We start from the raw sequence: 17,445 nt of genomic DNA on the forward strand, positions 1-17,445 counted from the left end.
CACAAGCCGAGCTCTGCCCATCAGCCAAGCTCCCCTAAGGTGAGATGCCAAAACAAAGATAAAAGCCTGCTTGCAGCAGATCATATGCAACTTGTTTTCCTGTCTTGCCTGCTCTACTTTGCAGTGACAGAGTGTCATAAATATAAAGGGAAGGGTAAACACCTCTAAAATCCCTCCTGGCCAGAGGAAAAACCCTTTTACCTGTAAAGGGTTAAGAAGCTAGGATAACCTTGCTGGGCACCTGACCAAAATAACCAATGAGGAGACAAGATACTTTCAAAAGCTGCGGGGAGGGAGAAACAAAGCCTCTCTCTCTTTTGTGTGATGCTTTTGCCAGGGACAGATCAGGAATGGAGTCTTAGAATTTAGTAAGTAATCTAGCTAGATATGCATTAGATTCTGATTCCTTTAAATGGCTGAGAAAATAAGCTGTGCTGAATGGAATGTATATTCCTGGTTTTGTGTCTTTTTGTAACTTAAGGTTTTGCCTAGAGGGATTCTCTATGTTTTGAATCTGATTACCCTGTAAGGTATTTACCATCTTGATTTTACAGAGGTGATTCTTTTACTTTTTTTCTTCAATTAAAATTCTTCTTTTAAGAACCTGATTGTTTTTTCATTGTTCTTAAGATCCAAGGGTTTGGGTCTGTGTTCACCTATGCAAATTGGTGAGGATTTTTATCAAGCCTTCCCCAGGAAAGGGGGTGTAGGGTTTGGGGAGGATTTTGGGGGGAAAGATGTTTCCAAGCAGGCTCTTTTCCGGTTATATATCTGTTAGACGATTGGTGGTGGCAGCAATAAAGTCCAAGGGCAAAAGGTAAAATAGTTTGTACCTTGGGGAAGTTTTAACCTAAGCTGGTAAAAATAAGCTTAGGGTGTTTCCATGCAGGTCCCCACATCTGTAACCTAGAGTTCAGAATGGGGAAGGAACCTTGACACAGAGTTATTGATGCTGACACTAAACTTGCAATTATTAGGCTTCTATTTTCTCCCAGAACTATTATGTCGGGCTGCCTGCAGATACAGGAGACCATGCCACATGATTTTATGCTCCTCCACCATTAGCAGTTTATCTTTGTAATGGTGACACTTTTTTTTTTCTTTTAAAACGAAAGCTCTGACTCTGGAGCGCAGGATGGCCCCATCCAATAAACGTACCAATTTGCTGAATAACCATGTAGCAGCCCAGTTCGACTCCTGCCTTCTTACTCTCTCAGCAATTGCGCTGCAAAGCACTGACTGCGGCCCGTAAAGGCGGAGCAGGAATTGGAGACAGAGTCATGAACAGCAAGAGACAAGGAGGAGACTTAGATAAGCAGAAGAAGTAGGGATGAGTGTTGCATAAGCCTATCGTTTCATAGAGCTTGAAAAGCACATTAGATCTTATGAATGTAGCAGTAGTGAAATGCAGCCACTTCTGGGGTGGAAGGAAACAGCACACTACACCAGTAAGGGGAAGAGAGTTTTTTTTTTTTTTTTTGCCTGAGGATGTTATAAAAATATCATGGCACTTCCCCCCCTAACTGACGCTTTATTTTTCTTAAGACTCTGGCCCTTATTTTTTAATCTCTCGATGGCTTCCCACCAGAATTCTGCTACTGGACCTCAGTGGGGTGGCTTGGCTTTCCTTTATGCTGATGGGTAGGTGTAAAGTACCTGCACTTTCAAACTTGCCACTACATCGTTGTTGTCAAATACCTTTCTAGTTTGCGGTATAAGGGTGTTGGTCTCAGGATATTAGAGAGACAGGGTGGATGAGGTGTAATATCTTTCACTGGACCAACTGCTGTTGGTGAAAGAGATTCTTCTGGTGAAAGATATTACCTCACCCACCTTGTTTCTTTAAACTCCTGTATACAAAGAGGTTCCACACCCACAAGAGTGATTAACTGGGGCGTTGTGCACAGTGCTTGCATGGGGTTGGGCTAGGAGGGAATGTGGTATAGCAGGATGTTTCTTGGGGAGCAATGGAGTTCAATGGGAGGCAGGCAGGTTACAATATCTAGGAGGGGTGGGGGAAAGAAGAAGTAGGCTGTGGAGTCAGCCGCAGGTAAGGTATTTATTGCTGAGGGTCAACTTGCTCACCCCTAACAAACAAAGTTGGTCTTGCAACTTCTCACTGGACTCGGAGAGCTGCCTAAGGCACTATCAAGTCTGCCAGCCAAGGGACCTGCAAATAATTGATCTGTTCCCAGAAAGAGGAAGCTCAGACACAAGCCCCTCCATGCAAACCCAAGTATGTGTAGCTCCCCTATTGTCTCTAGTCACCTCTAACAGTGGAAAAGAGGCAGCTGAGCGACTTATGGGAGCTTTATTGCTAATGGCTTGCTGGGATTTATTGTTGCTCGACACCCGTTCTTGCAGGGAGACAGTGAAGCCAGGTGTGTCACAATCTCCATCAAGCGTATTACAGATTATGTCCAGATTTTCCAATGATCCCTGAGGCACATGCCCATGTGGTTGCTTGTTTTGTTGTTTGAGCTGGTTGTGGTTAGAGATATAGAGGGTTGCATTTGACCTGACCCAGCTTCTGGGATGAAAGAGGGGACTCTTTACTCTCTGTTCTGGATCTTAAGTGGGTTTGGAGCTTCCCTCCTCTTTATGTTCTGTCCCTATCCCTTCTGCATGCTGGATAGGAGGGCAGTGGTCACCTCTCCTAGCTACTGGAAAGATGGCCCCAGTCTGTTATTACCAGAAACTCTCTCCTCTGGCAGGGAGTGGAATCTTGCAGCATTGCTCCCTTCCCCATGGGAAGGAGGCATCCAGCGAGAGAGATTAGGTGACTTTTCTGAGTTCACAGAGAGCCAGTGGCAGATCTAGGAATAGAACCTGGATCTCCTGACTCCCAGTTCAGTATTTCATAGGGTTCTCCTTTCCAAACTGGGAAGGAGTGGTGGTGCATGGCCACTGGTTCTCTATCCCAAATGTTGGCTCTGGTTTTAAGAATGATGGAGTGGGTGGGGGGTTGTTTTGTTTTATGGCCCTTACGTTGAGCTGCAGCTTTCCTGGGCTCTCTATGTAAAAAAAGCTAGTGTCAGTGGCTCTGTGCATTTACACCAGCTGAGAATCTGGCCCAAATGTCCTACAGTGTAACCCAACTTTCTTACAAAGGAAGCTACATTCACCTGCCAGGGCAGGATGGGATCCTATTCGCGTTTTAGCTCTGGCTCAGTCATGATGTTCCCATCCAGAGCTGAACATCCCTCAGTGCTGGGACGGTAGTGTCCAGCTGAGATCAGAACTTTGCCAGTGTGCATTTGAAACAAGGGTTTCATGTCCATGGTTGGTGGGTTAGGCCCATATCACTAATATATATACACATGCCCCTTATAGATACTGGCCTAACCCACCAAGCTTGGCCATATGCATATTATTTTTGAAAGGTCACAAAACAGCAGATTCTCCCAGTGTCCTTGCACAAGCTGAGCCTTCTGGGTTTTCTTTTTTTTCCCTCTCTTCAGGCTAGCTCCAAAGAATCAGTGTGAGTGCGCCAAAGCTGACCGTGTGCATGTCTACCAGATGGAAGATTATATTGAAAAGAAAGACCTTGCCTCCATTAAAGAGAGGCGACAGAGGGAGTTGGAGCACTATCAGAAAAGGTAAAGGGATTCTCCTGTCTCTCGACCTGTCCAGCCTGCATCTTTCCTGGCACTAAATTCATGTGGGAAAGTCTCATGAACTGAAGCCTTGGGGCTGAGTTGTACTGAGGTAGAAGAATCAGCTATGGAGGAAAGCAGAAATGATCCTTTCAGCTGTTACCATCAGTGATGGGGTATACAAATCCCACACTGGGCACCAAGGGGATAAGGGATTATTTGGGGTTTAGCCAGCCCTGCCCCACCACACCTGCAGCAAATCCTCCATCTGCTGGAGGAATTAAAAGACATAGGGAATTAGCTCCTTTGAGAGGCAGAGAGCTCCAGCTAAGCAGACCTGCAGCCCATAGCTCCAATAGCACAGAGCAGAGGGAAGCCTAAAGATCTGATGCAGCTGCGCAAAGGGGCCCTCCCTGAGGGAAGGTAGGACCCATCCCAGAGAAAACCAGAGAGGGAAGTATCCCTGTGGACCCTGGACATAGTAGCCCCCTCTTACTTATTTTGGTTTGGACTTCCCCAACACAGGAAAGCCTCGCATCCCTCCTGCCCCCGTTATTCCAAGGAAGAGGCCCAGGGAGGACAGCCTTAAGCAGCCTTGGTTGCCAGACCATTGGTAGCCCAAAGTACCCAAGTCGGAGCCTGGTGGAGTGGGAGGACCCCTCCCCACAATCCCCTTTGCAGTCGGGGGTTGCACTCATGACCACTAGGCCATGCTCCCCAACCAGACCCTGAGTGAGCACCATTACATCATCTAAACCATGACCTACGCAGCACCCAATTTATACACTCCACGTATCCTGAAAATCTGGTTGCTTTGTTTGGTGCCCCAGTGGGAGATGATTTCTTTTCAAATTCCAGCCGCAAGCATCCAACAGATAGGGAATGTTGGTAGAAAGAAGTACTCATTCAAACTGTTTTACTGTTAACACAATTTTCATAATCCCTTATCCTCCCGACGCTGACCCTGTTCTATTCGCATTTGTTCCAGATACCCCTCAATGACTCAAGATCTACTAATAGCCAAACCAAACCTGCCATTAAGCTATCCTATTCAAGGAGTAGAGGTGATGCCACTACACACGATTAGGATTCCAGGTATACTTGTCCTGTGCCTTTTCATAGCCTGCTCATGGGCTCAACTTCCAGTGACGTCTAAGACCTTGTCTCTTGTACATACCCTCTATATGAAATAGGGGGGCTTTGTACTTCATTGTACCTGTGTTGGACTTGGCTTACTCTGAAGACCCAACCCTTCGTACAAAACTGCTGAATTCAAAATCCATTCGCTGATACCCAGAGATCTGGTTTCCTTCCAGTAAAGTGCATAAAATGTCTGGGATGGGTTCTTAGAAGAATAACCATGAGGCACTTTGTATACAGAGCATTTTAAAAAACAATTATGAAAAGGGCTGAAACAGTGAAGATCCCATCTGCATTTCACAATAAATCTCCCTTGACTCATTTGTCATCTGAGCGCAGACCGGCTCTTCTATCTGAATGCAAAATGCTTTTTTGAAGAGCTCTGTGGTAGTTGGTTTTAAATTCCTCTTCCACTTATTTAATTGCTTCAAATGTTGTAATCTTGCAAAATTATTGATCTTTGGCTTTTATAAGGTGCAGGGAGTGGTGGAAACCTAAAGGCTGGCTCTCCAGCTGGTGTAAATCAGTGTAGCTCCGTTGACTTCCCTGGCTGATGCTTGCTGACGATCTAGCCCTAAATCTTTAGAGCTGCCCCAATGCAAAAATACTACTGACATCTCTAGATTTCTTCCAGAATAAAATTGAGGGGGGAAAATGCATAGAGAAAAGCTGATGTTCTATTTGTATCTAGCTCTGTGATCCCAGTTCAGGTGGGCTGACTGGAGTCTTGTTAGGGAACAATAATCACTTGAGTCAAAACACTGGCTTTAGGCTTGTTACTTACTGTCCTTATGTATGTTTCCCTTTGTTCTTCAAGGGCTTGGTTTGCATGGAGTGACTGAAGAAATGTACCAGGTATATTTCACGATGTTGCAGGGAAGTTTGTAGTCCAGGGTTACCTTGGCAAGTGCGTAACATGCTTTGAGATCTCTCTGCATGAAAGGTGCATTTCTCATGAGGTTTTCCTTCTATTACGAAGGTGGGCTTGATTTCCCAGCCTTGTATTAGTATAGTAGCATTTGGGTATGTCTCCAATCCCAGCCCGGATAGAGAGACTCTCACTAGCTTTACTGGAGTTAGGGTGCTAAAAGTAGCAGTGTGGACATTGCAGGATAGATGATAGGTCAGGCTAGCCATCTGAGCTCCAACCTGAGTGGGTGGGCGGCAGGCAGGCAGGCTTGGACTCGGGATCCAGCCTGAGCTGCCACCTGTGCCACAATATGCCACACTGCTACCTTTAGTGCGCTAGCTCGAGGGAAGCTAGCATGAGTCCGTCGACCTGGGCTGGGAGGCATCATCCCAGCTGCAGTCTAGGCACAGACAAATCCTTAGAGATCTTTACGAAGATCGGGGCCCCACTGTGCCAGGCACTATACAAATACATAGGGCTGGTCTATGCTCAGGCCATGTCTACACACGGAATGCTCTACCCGCATAGGTATAATGGTAAGGCATACTGGCAAGGTGGTCCAAGTGCAGACATGGCTATACCAGCAAAGCTGTGATGTTACTGGTATAACTTATCTCATACACCTGAGCAAAACCAGCTGTATGGCAAAGGCGGGCATTCCATGGTAGAACTGTTTCTTTGCTAGGGGCTTTTGCTGGCATAGCTCTGTCGGTCAGGGATCACAGCTTTTCACACCCCTGGCTGACATAGGTACACCGGCAGAAGTCTGTCATGTAGATGCAGCCTTCAAGTTTTGCTGCTCCATGCTGGCATAGTTAAAGCAACACCCCCCCCCTAGTGCAGATGGAGATATACTGTTATAAAAGTGCTTCTGCCAGTACAGGTTATTCCAAACCACCTCGTACATTGGGGGTGGGAAGGTTGCCGTTTTAATGACCTCCACAGAGATGTCGTCTTTTTAGTGAAACCAGGTGAGGATAGTGGTGGGGTCAGAGCTCTCTTCTTTCCCTTTAAATAAGACAGTTATTAAAGAGATGGCCATGTGATTGACCCAGATCAGGGAGGGAGGAGAGGGGAAGCCTTGTGATTTTACCATGACACCTAAGATTTCCACCTCCGTGCCGCACGGCACTTAACGCAGGTGATCCTGCGAGCATCTCTGGGAACCCTCAATACACTTGCTGATGTCTCTGACGATGTTGTGAGTGGACGGGGCGAGAAAGAGCTGATCATCTTGACCTCAGATGTGGAGCTGCTGAATTTCATCCTTGAGCATGTCACATACACCAGTGTGGTCTACCAGCTCACTGCAGTAGATATGAGTGAGTATCGACTGGACGATTTCTTCATCCCATCCTTGGCAGTTTTCCATCAGTTTCTCTAGTGTTACTAGGCCACTTTCAAGCATCTGCTAAACTAACTTTACCTCCAAGAAGGAATCTTTCTGAAAGACCCATTATTTAACACAGCATGAGCAGAGAAATAGATGCAGGATGCTGCCATCTTCCATAGCTGTCTCTTTCAAAGCTTTGGCAGAGATTGGTGAGGTCAGTCATCATCCTCGAGAAGCTAAAGCCCCCTTCAATGCCCTGCGTCCTAGTGAATCAGGGCTTCAGTCTTTTTGGCTTCTAATTACACATGAGGTGAAGCAAGACTGCCAAGCCAGGAGAATTCCTGGTACTTGTCAAAAAAATTTATCCAGTTCTTTGAGTCAGTGGAAGAAGGGGTCTTTCAAAGAACTCTTTCTAGGCTTCCCACTTGTCCATTTTCCATCACTGAGGCTGGAAGGTCATTTAACACTATATAAAATCAGGGGGGCCACTTTTATCTATTCCAGCCTAAAGCATTGCCAGGGAACAAATGGATTTCCAATCAAGGTTCTTACTTGGAGGTTTCCACTGTGTCATCAAAGATCTCCAGAATACCTGAAGACTTATGAGTGATGCAACTTTCCTATTCTGCTTTTCTTGTTTTCCAAGTGAGTTTCGAGAGCAGACATCATGTGGCTCAGTTTCCTGTGATCATCCGACAGCCTGGCCTTCCAAAGTTGTTTGATCCTGGAGCAGGTAAGTGTTTCTGAGTACCTCCCTGTAGGAAACCCCTTTTGCCCTTTTAAGGGGGTGTCAGGGAGTGGCTCCAGCAAGCTGGCAATTGCTGATGGTAAATCCTTACTCCAGACTTTACTGTGGTGCAAGTTAGTTACTCTTTTAGGCCTGATGCTGGGCTTCTTAAAGTCTTTCCGGTCTCCTGATGCCTCTCCATTCAAAAATGTATGTAATTGACAAAGGCTAAATACATCAGCATCATACTTAATGTTCTGTGTCCAGTTAGGTTCTTCCAAAGTTACGTCCACTGAAAAGCCCTGAATGAACGGACCTTTTTAAACGTTCTAATTCCGGGAAAACCTTGGATTGGCTCCGACAACACTTAGTGTAGTGCCTTCCATTTGAGGATCTCAATGCACTTCACAAACACTAGCTAATCCGTGGGATGCCCCACGTCCCTACCTCCATTTTGCAGATAGGGCAACTTAGGGACAAAGAGGATGACTTGTTCAGAGTCTAGCGGTTGTTGGCCTAGCGCTGTTGCTCTTCCCCATGGTCTGTGGCAGTCTGTGCTAGGAAGAGAACCCAGCTGTTGTGTTCTAGTTCGCTCTACTAACCACATGCCCACCTTCCTCCTGCAGGTAAGATCTTTCAGGAATGGTGAGTAAAAGCAAAGAACTGCCGTAAAATGTTACAAGCCTCTGTCACTTCCCTGTTTACAATTACAGATAGGAAGATCAGCTCCCTGGTGACTATCACGACGAAGACTTTCTTGCGCTATCACAAACTTAGGCTCCTCATCAAGAGCATCCGACAGTACTACCCTGACATAAAAATCATCGTCGCCGATGACAGTGAAGTCTCGGAGAAGATCAGCGGGGAGAACATTGAGCATTACATCATGCCTTTTGGAAAGGTCTGTCACTTGCACAGGACTGGCCATGTAGACAAGTCTCAGCCCAGGCCCTCCAGCCTGCGTTTCACAGAAGGATTGTTCATTGGTAGAGGCCACATCCTAAATAACACACCTTTTTGGATTGGATTTATTAAAAGCTCCAAGTGATTTAGAATCACAAATCCCATTGACTTTCACTCAGTTGGGGCCTGTATGTGCCGCCATAATCCAAATGCTACTAAGAGATGATATTTTCAAGAATGCCTAAGTGTTTTAGGAGTGCAAATCCTAATGTAAGTCAATGGAATTTATGTTCCTAAAACACTTAGGCACTCTTGAAAATACCATCTCTTATTAACATTTGGATTATGTTAGCACATACAGTCCCTAGCTGAGACCAGGGCCCTGTTGTGCTGGGAGCTCTACGAACACATAGTAAGAGACAGTCCTTGCCCCAAAGAGCTCACAGTCTAAGTAGATGAGCCTGACAAAAAGTGGGAGGGGAAATGGAAGCACAGAGAAGAGAAGGTGACCCAGCAGACCCAGGAATAGAACCTATGTTTCCTGAGGCCCAATCTCAACACCATGCCCCATCCACTGGACCACACTGTCTGCTAAGGACTCTTAAGACTTATGTGGTCAGTTCCATCCCCCAAAGAAATGAAGTGGAATGGCTCATGGGATTGTTTGTGTTGTATAGAATCTTTCACCTGTAGGCCACCAGTTCAAATTTATATCCAGTTATTGTTCCATGACCTCGCGCCAAGGTTGCTTAGCTAGGATAGCTGGGACAGAGGGGACTGAATTCTCCATGTCAGTCTATGGGCTTTACCACTGGTACCACAGCAATTTAACTTAAGCTACCGTAGTGGTATATGAGATGAGTTAGTGGTCTAAATCCAGTTCCTAGTGGTTTACCAACCCATTAATCTTCATGGACTTAGTCAACACGTTGTTGACTATACAGAATTTTTGGCCTCATCTTGAGCATTCACTGACATAAATGGGAATAGTGGGTGTCCAGCACATTTTGTGAATGGAGCATCTTATTGTGTAACTATTCAAGCTTTGTAAAAATAGTTACACTGGCTCACTGGCCTGTAATGCTCTATGAAAGATCAAAGATGAATGTTTAAGGCTCCTGTCTGTTCTCAATACCCCCATTGGCTGGCAGCATGGGACAAGGCATGCCTCCATGTTGCTCAAAAGTGATTTTCTTGGTGCTCATTAACGAGTTTCAGAGGCAGGCCCACCCAGTCCTTGGCTGGCAGTGGGCTTGCTGCGACGTGGGGATAGAAGGAGGAGAGACAATGAGGGAACCTTGGGGCTCCATAAGGAATGTGAAGAGCCCTGGGAATTATACAAATAGAGAGATGTTATAGGATGGTGACTGAAGTCTCCTGTAGAAAAATCACCTGATCTAATGAATTAAAATCCTACAATTGTAAAAATGTAGGGTTGGAAGGGACCTCAAGAGGTCATCTAGTCCACCCCAGGCACTGAGGCGATATCAAATGTACCTAGACCATGCCTTCCAGGGGGTTGTCTAAGCTGTTCTTAAAAACCTTCAAAGATGGGGATTCCACAACCTCCTTAGGTAAATACTTCCAGTGCTAAACTATCCTTATATACTGGTTCTTCTATCACATGGGCAAGTGATTGTCTTACTATAAGGTCACTCCTTGTTGCAAAGGTGTTCTATTTCTCATTCAGTAGTTCAGATGACCCTCCTTTTCAGAATAGTTTCTGGATAAAAGGGATTTGCACAAAGCTAAGCAGCTTTGTGTGTGTGTATTTGCATATATATAATTTTTCTTCTTATAAAGCTGTTCTGACCCTACCCTTCTGTGTCTTGATGATTCCCGTTTACCAGGGTTGGTTTGCTGGAAGGAATCTTGCAATATCTCAGGTCACAACCAAGTACTATCTCTGGGTTGATGATGACTTCTTATTCACCGAAAACACCAAAATTGAGAAACTATTGGATGTGCTGGAGAGAACAAACTTGGATATGGTAAGAAATGCAAAAAAATTGTACCCTTGGAAAATGTTCTGGGCTTTTTGAAAGAGCTCAAGTGTTACAATGGGTGCTGAGCCTTTGAAAATCTGGCCATTAGTCAGGAGGGAAAAGGAATATTGCTTCCAGCTCTCAAAATGTATTCCTCTGCAGACCTGTCTTAGTCCTCTGTTTATCAGATTATGCCAGAAACTTGCTTTCAAATGATGGGGAAAATTTTTTATGGATTTTTAGATTGACTGTGACCACACCAGAGGTTAGTGCTATCTGGCAAAATATTCTTTGAGAGTGGTGTGTGTTTCTCATCTATGTTACTTGGCTTTCTTCATGCATCAGATTGGTTTCACCTTCTCAGAAATGTGCCCATCTTAAATTGGTGCATTACCATTTGACCCTGGATATTTACTACTTAGTTCTGGGTATCTGCCTCCTTTCTGTGTTTTGGTTCTATACAACCTCATAGCAGGCAGAAAAGTGAACAGATAGGGCACAGTATTGGTAAACAGTAAGCCTGATGCAACTGCCTTTCTGATCACTTTAGTTTACTACCTCTGCAATGGGATTCTTGGTTTTGTTCAAACACTAGAAATCCTCTTCTTGAAAAGTGACATCAGTTTGTGCCAAGAGCAGGACTCTCCTTGGCCAATTTTGGAAAAACAGCTCCAATCTGGATCACAATCTTCCCTCACCACCCATTCACCTTGGATCGTAACTCCAGAAAGAATACTTACCCTAGGTCAATAAGAACATTTTGAAGCCAGTTGAAACTGATTTTGATCCCATTAAGTATTTTCTTGATTCAGAGTTTTTTAGAGTTTCTGGGAAATATTTCCACACCTTGGGCTGTGACAGCTGACCTGAGAGAGTGGATGGTTCTGAGGATTTATGGAACAGATGGCCTATAACTTCTGGTCATGTTTTCAAATCCAACCCAAATCCTTAGTGAAGGGTAACAAGTTTCTGATGAGAGCTATTTGGTGCCCCGTGTGAAATGAGTAGATCTCAGTGCAGTTTTGGCTGCTTATTAGATTGGCCGTGTTGTCAGTAGGGCCAATGAAAGAATGTACCATGGAGACATGACTCCATAGTATGTCTCTACGTTAGGTGGGAGGGAGGATTGTCCTGCTTCTGCATATGCCGTGTCTGATCTTGGCCCAGAACTTTGGTCTCTCTAGTGATCCCAATCCAGCAGCTTTCACCGGCACCTACACCACGCTAGTGGAAACAACACTCCAGTTTCTGAGCTGATAAACACAGACAGTGGTATGAGGAACAAGAACGCGATGTCGTAGGGAATGAGCTCCAAGCAGCTCACAAGAACCTAGAAGCTATTGTAAACTGGGGCTTGTTCATGTTGAGATTCCCACTGTGCAGAACAGTAACAATGTTCAGGGGGTTGGGCCAGTCAATGGAAGGGCTTCTGTTGATGTCAGCGGATGTTAGCCCAGGCTTTGAGTCTGCCAGGAGATGAAAAGCGATAACTGAAAAACGTGGGTGATGGTCTTGCTCTCCAGGTTGGAGGCAGCGTGAATGGGAACACCTACAGTTTTCAGCTGCTCTATGATCAGGGTGACGACAGCGGCTGTCTGCATTTGAGATACGGCTCCTTCCACAAGTTGGAAGGGTTCCCCAACTGCGTGGTCACCAGTGGTGTGGTCAACTTCTTCCTGGCCCATACAGACAAAAGCAGACACGTCGGCTATGACCCTCTTCTGCAAAGAGTAGCTCATTCAGGTAAGCCACACGCTCTCTTTCTCCGAGTGCAGGCAAGCAAGCTCTCGGCAGGGCCGCCGACGGGGGGCGGGGGGGGCAATTGCCCAAGGGCCCGGGAGAGTAGAGCCCACGCCTCACACCCAAACTCCCTCCCATAGCCTGCACCCCGCACCCAAACCCCAGCCTGGTGAAAGTGAGTGAGGGTTGGGGAGAGTGAGCGACGGGGGGGAGATGGAGTGAGCGGGGTGTTGGAGAAGGGGCAGGGCAGGGGCGTGGCCTCAGGGAAGGGGCAGGGGCTGGGCAAGGGTCTTTGGGGTTGCGCAATTAGACAGTTGGCAACTCCACCGGCGGGCATGTGGAAGCCCTGGCCATGCCAAGAGAGCGCGCCCAGCAGCGCAGTCAGCAGCTCACTGGGTACCAGCCAGCACAGGCGCAGCACCGCCCAAATGTCAGGCGGACCACGTCCACGCTGGCGTGGCTTGTGCGATTGTGGGGGCCCACTGACTGTTCTGCCCTGGGGCCCGGCATTGCTGTCGGCAGGCCTGGCTCTCGGTGTCTGCCGCTTGTGGCTTGCCCCACAGAAGCTTTCTCTCACGCTATCATGTTTGTCTTTTTCCTTCCTTTGTTTCAGTCTTGGGGCTTCCAGCTCTCTGCTTTCACTAATGCTGCTGAGGGGCCTCTCCCAGGGTTAGAACATGGACTAGGACGCCTGGGTTCTATTCCCAGCTCTCTGGTAGGCTCTGTGGGGGTATCCTCACTGTGGCTGGAAGGTATCATTCCTAGCTCGGGTAGACGTACCTGGGGTAGCTCTGACCAAGCTAGCACTCCTGTAACTTGGGCTGGCCTCCCGAGTCCATACCTAGGATCTCCAACAGATTGTACTTGGGCGGCTGGCCTTGGCCACGCTGTTTTCAGTGTGTGAGCTTGATCGGCGCTACTGTGTGCGAATCTCCCTGAGCAGGGAATTGCACCTCCCAGCTGCAGTGTAGAGGGCAAGTCCTATCCTGTCTCTGAGTCTTGGGAGGGGAGGGGCTTCTATGAAACAGAAGTGATAATGCTTAACTTTTGTAAAGAGCTTTTAGATCTCCTGACCTAAAATCCCACCGCTGGTTGGGTTAGATGCCCAACTCCCTTAAATTCCTTTGAAAATCCTACCCTAAAGTGTTTCAGCAAGTTAGATTAGACCTAGGGCTGCCTGTAACCATGGCTCCACGGAGAGTTCTGCTCTCTGCTTAATGCTCTGCAAAGACATGCTTCGATTTTAATTAGATGAAGAATGTAGAAAGCCCTGTGTTTAGGGACTAAAGTGCATCTGCATGGTAGGTAGGGCCCAGAAGGTTAGCTCAGGCAAAGGAGAAAGAAACGAAAAGGAGGTGAGAAGATGAAGCCAGGGCAGACCCATGTAGAGCAGAAGTGGGCAAACGACGGCCTGCAGGCCACATCCAGCCCATGGGACCGTCCTGTCCGGCCCCTGAGCTCCTGGCCCAGGAGGCTCACCCCCGGGCCCCCCACACATGCACAGCCATGCTGCTGCACGGGCAGCAGGGCTGCAAGCTCCTGCCGCTGAGCGGCATTGTGAGGGAGTTGGGTAGGGGATCCTGGGGGGCACTCAGGGGACAGGGAGCAGGGGGCAGTTAGGGGTGGGGGATCCCGGGGGGCATCAGGGAACAGGGGGCGGTTGGATGGGGCGGAGGTTATGGGGCAGTCAGGGGGCGGGGAACGGGGGGGTTGGATAGGGGGTGGGAGTCCTGGGCGGCCTGTCAAGGGGCGGTGGTGTGGATAGGTCGGGGCAGTCAGGGGACAGGGAGCAGGAGGGGGTTGGATAGGGGGTGGGATCCTGGAGGGGGTGGGGCACGGTTTGGGGCAGGGGGTCCCAGGAGGGGGCAGTCAGGGGACAAGGAGCAGAAGGGGTTGGATGGGTCAAGGGTTCCGAGGGGCACAGTCAGGGGGCGGGAAGTGGGAGGGGGCAAATAGGGGGTGGGGGCCAGGCTATTTGTGGGAGCACAGCCTTCCCTATCCAGCCCTCCATACAGTTTCGCATTCCGATGTGGCCCTTGGGCCAAAAAGTTTGCCCAGCCCTGCCCTAGGTAGTCCCCTTAAAGGGCCAGGTCTCCCTATGACACCCTGTTTCACAGCTAAACTAAATGGATGTTTGAAATAAAGCATTAGCAGCTGCTCTTGATTTTCTTAAAACATTTAATCATTAAACTTAAAATAGGCTAAATGATGTTTAATAACCCATACTTTTAACAACGAACATTGTGCAATGCATGATTGTATGTGTATTACTATAGTGTGCCAACAAAGACTGGAGACCCATTGCTCTAGGAGCTGTATAAGTATGTAGTAAGAAAAGTCCCTGCTTTGAAGAACTTGCAGTCTAAAATAGATGAGAGGCAGGAGGGGAGTTGGAAGCCCAGAGAGGTGAAGTAACTTGCCCAGGGTCACCAAGCAGGTGAGCGGCAGAGCTAGGTACTGAACTTAGGGGTAAAATCCTGGCTGCCTTGAAATCAAGAAAAAAACAACGAGGAGTCCTTGTGGCACCTTAGAGGCTAACAAATTTATTAGGGCATAAGCTTTCATGGGCTAGAACCCCCTTCATCAGGTGCATGGAGTGGAAAATACAATAGGCAGGTGTAAAAACACGGTACATGAAAAGATGGGAGTTGCCTTACCAAGTGGGAGGTCAGTCTAACAAGACAATTCAATTAACTGTAGGATACCAAGGGAGGAAAAATCACTTTTGTAGTGGTAATGAGAGTGGCCCATTTCAAACAGTTGACAAGAAGGTGTGAGTAAGAGTAGGAGGAAATTAGTATGGGGGAAATTAGGTTTTGTAATGACTGAACCACTCCCAGTCTTTATTCAGGTCCAATTTGATGGTGTCCAGTTTGCAAATTAATTCCAGTTCTGCAGTTTCACACTGGAGTCTGTTTTTGAAGTTTTTTTTTTATTTTTATTTTTTTAAGAATTGCCACTTTTAAGTCTGTTATTGAGTGACCAGGGAGATTGAAGTGTATTCCTACTGGTTTTTGAATATTATAATTCCTGATGTCAGATTTGTGTCCATTTATTCTTTTGCGTAGAGACTGTCTGATTTGGCCAGTGTACATGGCAGAGGGGCATTGCTGGCACATGATGGCATATATACACATTGGTAGACGTGTAGGTGAACAAGCCCCTGATGGTGTGGCTGATGTGGTTAGGTCCTATGATGGTGTCCCTTGAATGGTTAGGTCCTATGATGGTGTCCCTTGAACAGAGCCTTGTAAAATAATTTCACAGCTGTTCTCGGGGAAACGCAGGGTCGCTTAACTTTGCTTTTACATTTTTTTTGCCTCTCCAGAATTTTTCATGGATGGACTGGGCATCTTGCTTGTCGGTTCCTGCAGCGATGTTTCTATCGGTCACCAAGCACATAATCCCGCATCTGATCCCAACCTGACTAAGGTAGAAGACCAATATAAAAGGTTCCGAACCAACACCAAAGCACAGGTGCAATTTAAGCTATCTTTGCACTACTTCAAAAACCAACTGAAATGCTACTCAGCAAGATAACCCTTTTACCCTGCCGTGTGCAATTCCTACGGTAACCTCCCTGATGCCCACGGCAGGAGTATGCTCTGGGCTTCAGCCTAATTGCCTTATTTATGCCACACTGGATGCCTTCCTTTTGCACCTACCTTTCTATAAAAACTTTTTAATGGGCTGAATTTGGGATTCTGGAATCTCTTGGCCCAAACTTGAAATGGACAACAGAGTCATGTGTGTTATCTGCATTCGGGTCCTGCTACAGGCCTTGCAATGGTGTTTTCTTCGTTGCAAAGTTTCTCTGATTATAGGGTGAGACAGTTTGTCTAATAATGAGCCAGATTCATCATGGCCTTGCACTGTATTCTTTCCAGCCAGTGCAGAGTGAAGGGGGGCGGGGTAGAATTCCTACTGATTTGATCTGGTAGCACTCCCCATTATTCCTGCATTTGAATGGATTAACAGGGATGCCCAGGTTGTGACGTCCTTCTTGGAAGAGTAACTGGAATGAGTGTTCTCAAGTCGAGTGCCAGAAGCACAATGACTTTCATGTATAGACTGAAGTGCTTGGTTTATCCTAAATGGAGTTAGTATGTTCCCTATGCAATATCTGTTGAGAACTTCTTATGGTTACTCCTTACTTAAAGACCCGAGTGGGGATGTTGGAAATCTGGTTTAGTTAAGAAGCTTTCACTTAAGAAGAGAAAAATGCAAACTCTCCTAACCGTCCTGCCTGAATGCAGTCCACATTCATGTGATCTGAGTTCTTTTCATCTGCTAGCTCATGGCCTATGTGAAATGGTGGAGTTCAGTTCCTAGCGGGCAGCTAACCACAGCATCAAAAACACCCCACCATTACCACAGTGGTGGGACGTGGATACTAATCTGAGACAAGAAGTAAATGCCACAAGCAGACTATGGGTCTTACGCATCATGGCCCCATATTTCTGACAAGATGAGAGAACTTGGCCTTGGTATAAAATGTTCTGATATTGGTTAGGGAAATCACCTAGCTTTGATTTTTTTGCTCAGCTGTTTTGTTAGCTCCTCTCTGGCTGTCCTGAGCCCCTGTGAGCTCACTGGGGTAGGGGCTCTCTCTGTTATGATTGGACAACACCTACCGTGATCAGGGTTCCTTTACACCACTGTTGTGATGTGGATAATTAAAATATCTTGAGTTGAACATTGACTTAAAAGGAAGTTTCCTTGTGGTTCTGAAAAGTCCTTCTATCCATTCACGCAAGAGCTGAAATTCTTTGTGCTCTGTCTCCCCCGGTGGTGACACTGAGAGCTTTCTACATAATGGTGATTAAAGGAATTTTTTAGTACACTTACTAGCCTTTTTATAATTAGGTAAGAGATTGTGTATTCTCAATGCTGCAGTGTTCTTCTTAAAAGTATTTAAGGTGGGTGTTTTAAAAGCTACCATAAAAAGAAAAGGGCCCTGCGTGAAAGCCGGTCCGTACTGCTGTCTGAGAGTCCTGCTGTGTAGTGCAGTCGAGGTGCATAATGATACCTCGATTCTATCGACGGCTTTAGTTGTGGCAGCAGAATACAAAGCACTAAGTTAATACGGTTAGGGAGGAGTCCTGTACCTA

General features: G+C 46.7%; 1 protein-coding gene across 2 annotated transcripts in view; it reads left to right on the top strand.

The window, feature by feature from the left end:
* The window catches only part of LOC140903942 (beta-1,4 N-acetylgalactosaminyltransferase 2-like), a 30,518-nt gene extending 13,467 nt beyond the window's left edge, over positions 1-17,051 (top strand). The window contains exons 1-10 of one of the 2 annotated variants that reach the window (XM_073325955.1): positions 323-368; positions 3,462-3,599; positions 4,585-4,691; positions 5,554-5,591; positions 6,788-6,968; positions 7,626-7,712; positions 8,420-8,607; positions 10,460-10,600; positions 12,118-12,337; positions 15,663-17,051. In XM_073325955.1, coding sequence (XP_073182056.1) covers positions 3,520-3,599; positions 4,585-4,691; positions 5,554-5,591; positions 6,788-6,968; positions 7,626-7,712; positions 8,420-8,607; positions 10,460-10,600; positions 12,118-12,337; positions 15,663-15,874 — 1,254 coding nt within the window. In that variant the 5' untranslated portion in view covers positions 323-368; positions 3,462-3,519 and the 3' untranslated portion in view covers positions 15,875-17,051. Of the gene's footprint in view, positions 1-322; positions 369-3,461; positions 3,600-4,584; positions 4,692-5,553; positions 5,592-6,787; positions 6,969-7,625; positions 7,713-8,419; positions 8,608-10,459; positions 10,601-12,117; positions 12,338-15,662 lie in introns of those variants that run through there. The other variant, XM_073325954.1, reaches the window with a different exon arrangement.
* Positions 17,052-17,445: the final 394 nt, after the last annotated feature.

Source organism: Lepidochelys kempii, chromosome 27, assembly GCF_965140265.1.
Source record: "Lepidochelys kempii isolate rLepKem1 chromosome 27, rLepKem1.hap2, whole genome shotgun sequence".
Classification (NCBI taxonomy): domain Eukaryota; kingdom Metazoa; phylum Chordata; order Testudines; family Cheloniidae; genus Lepidochelys; species Lepidochelys kempii.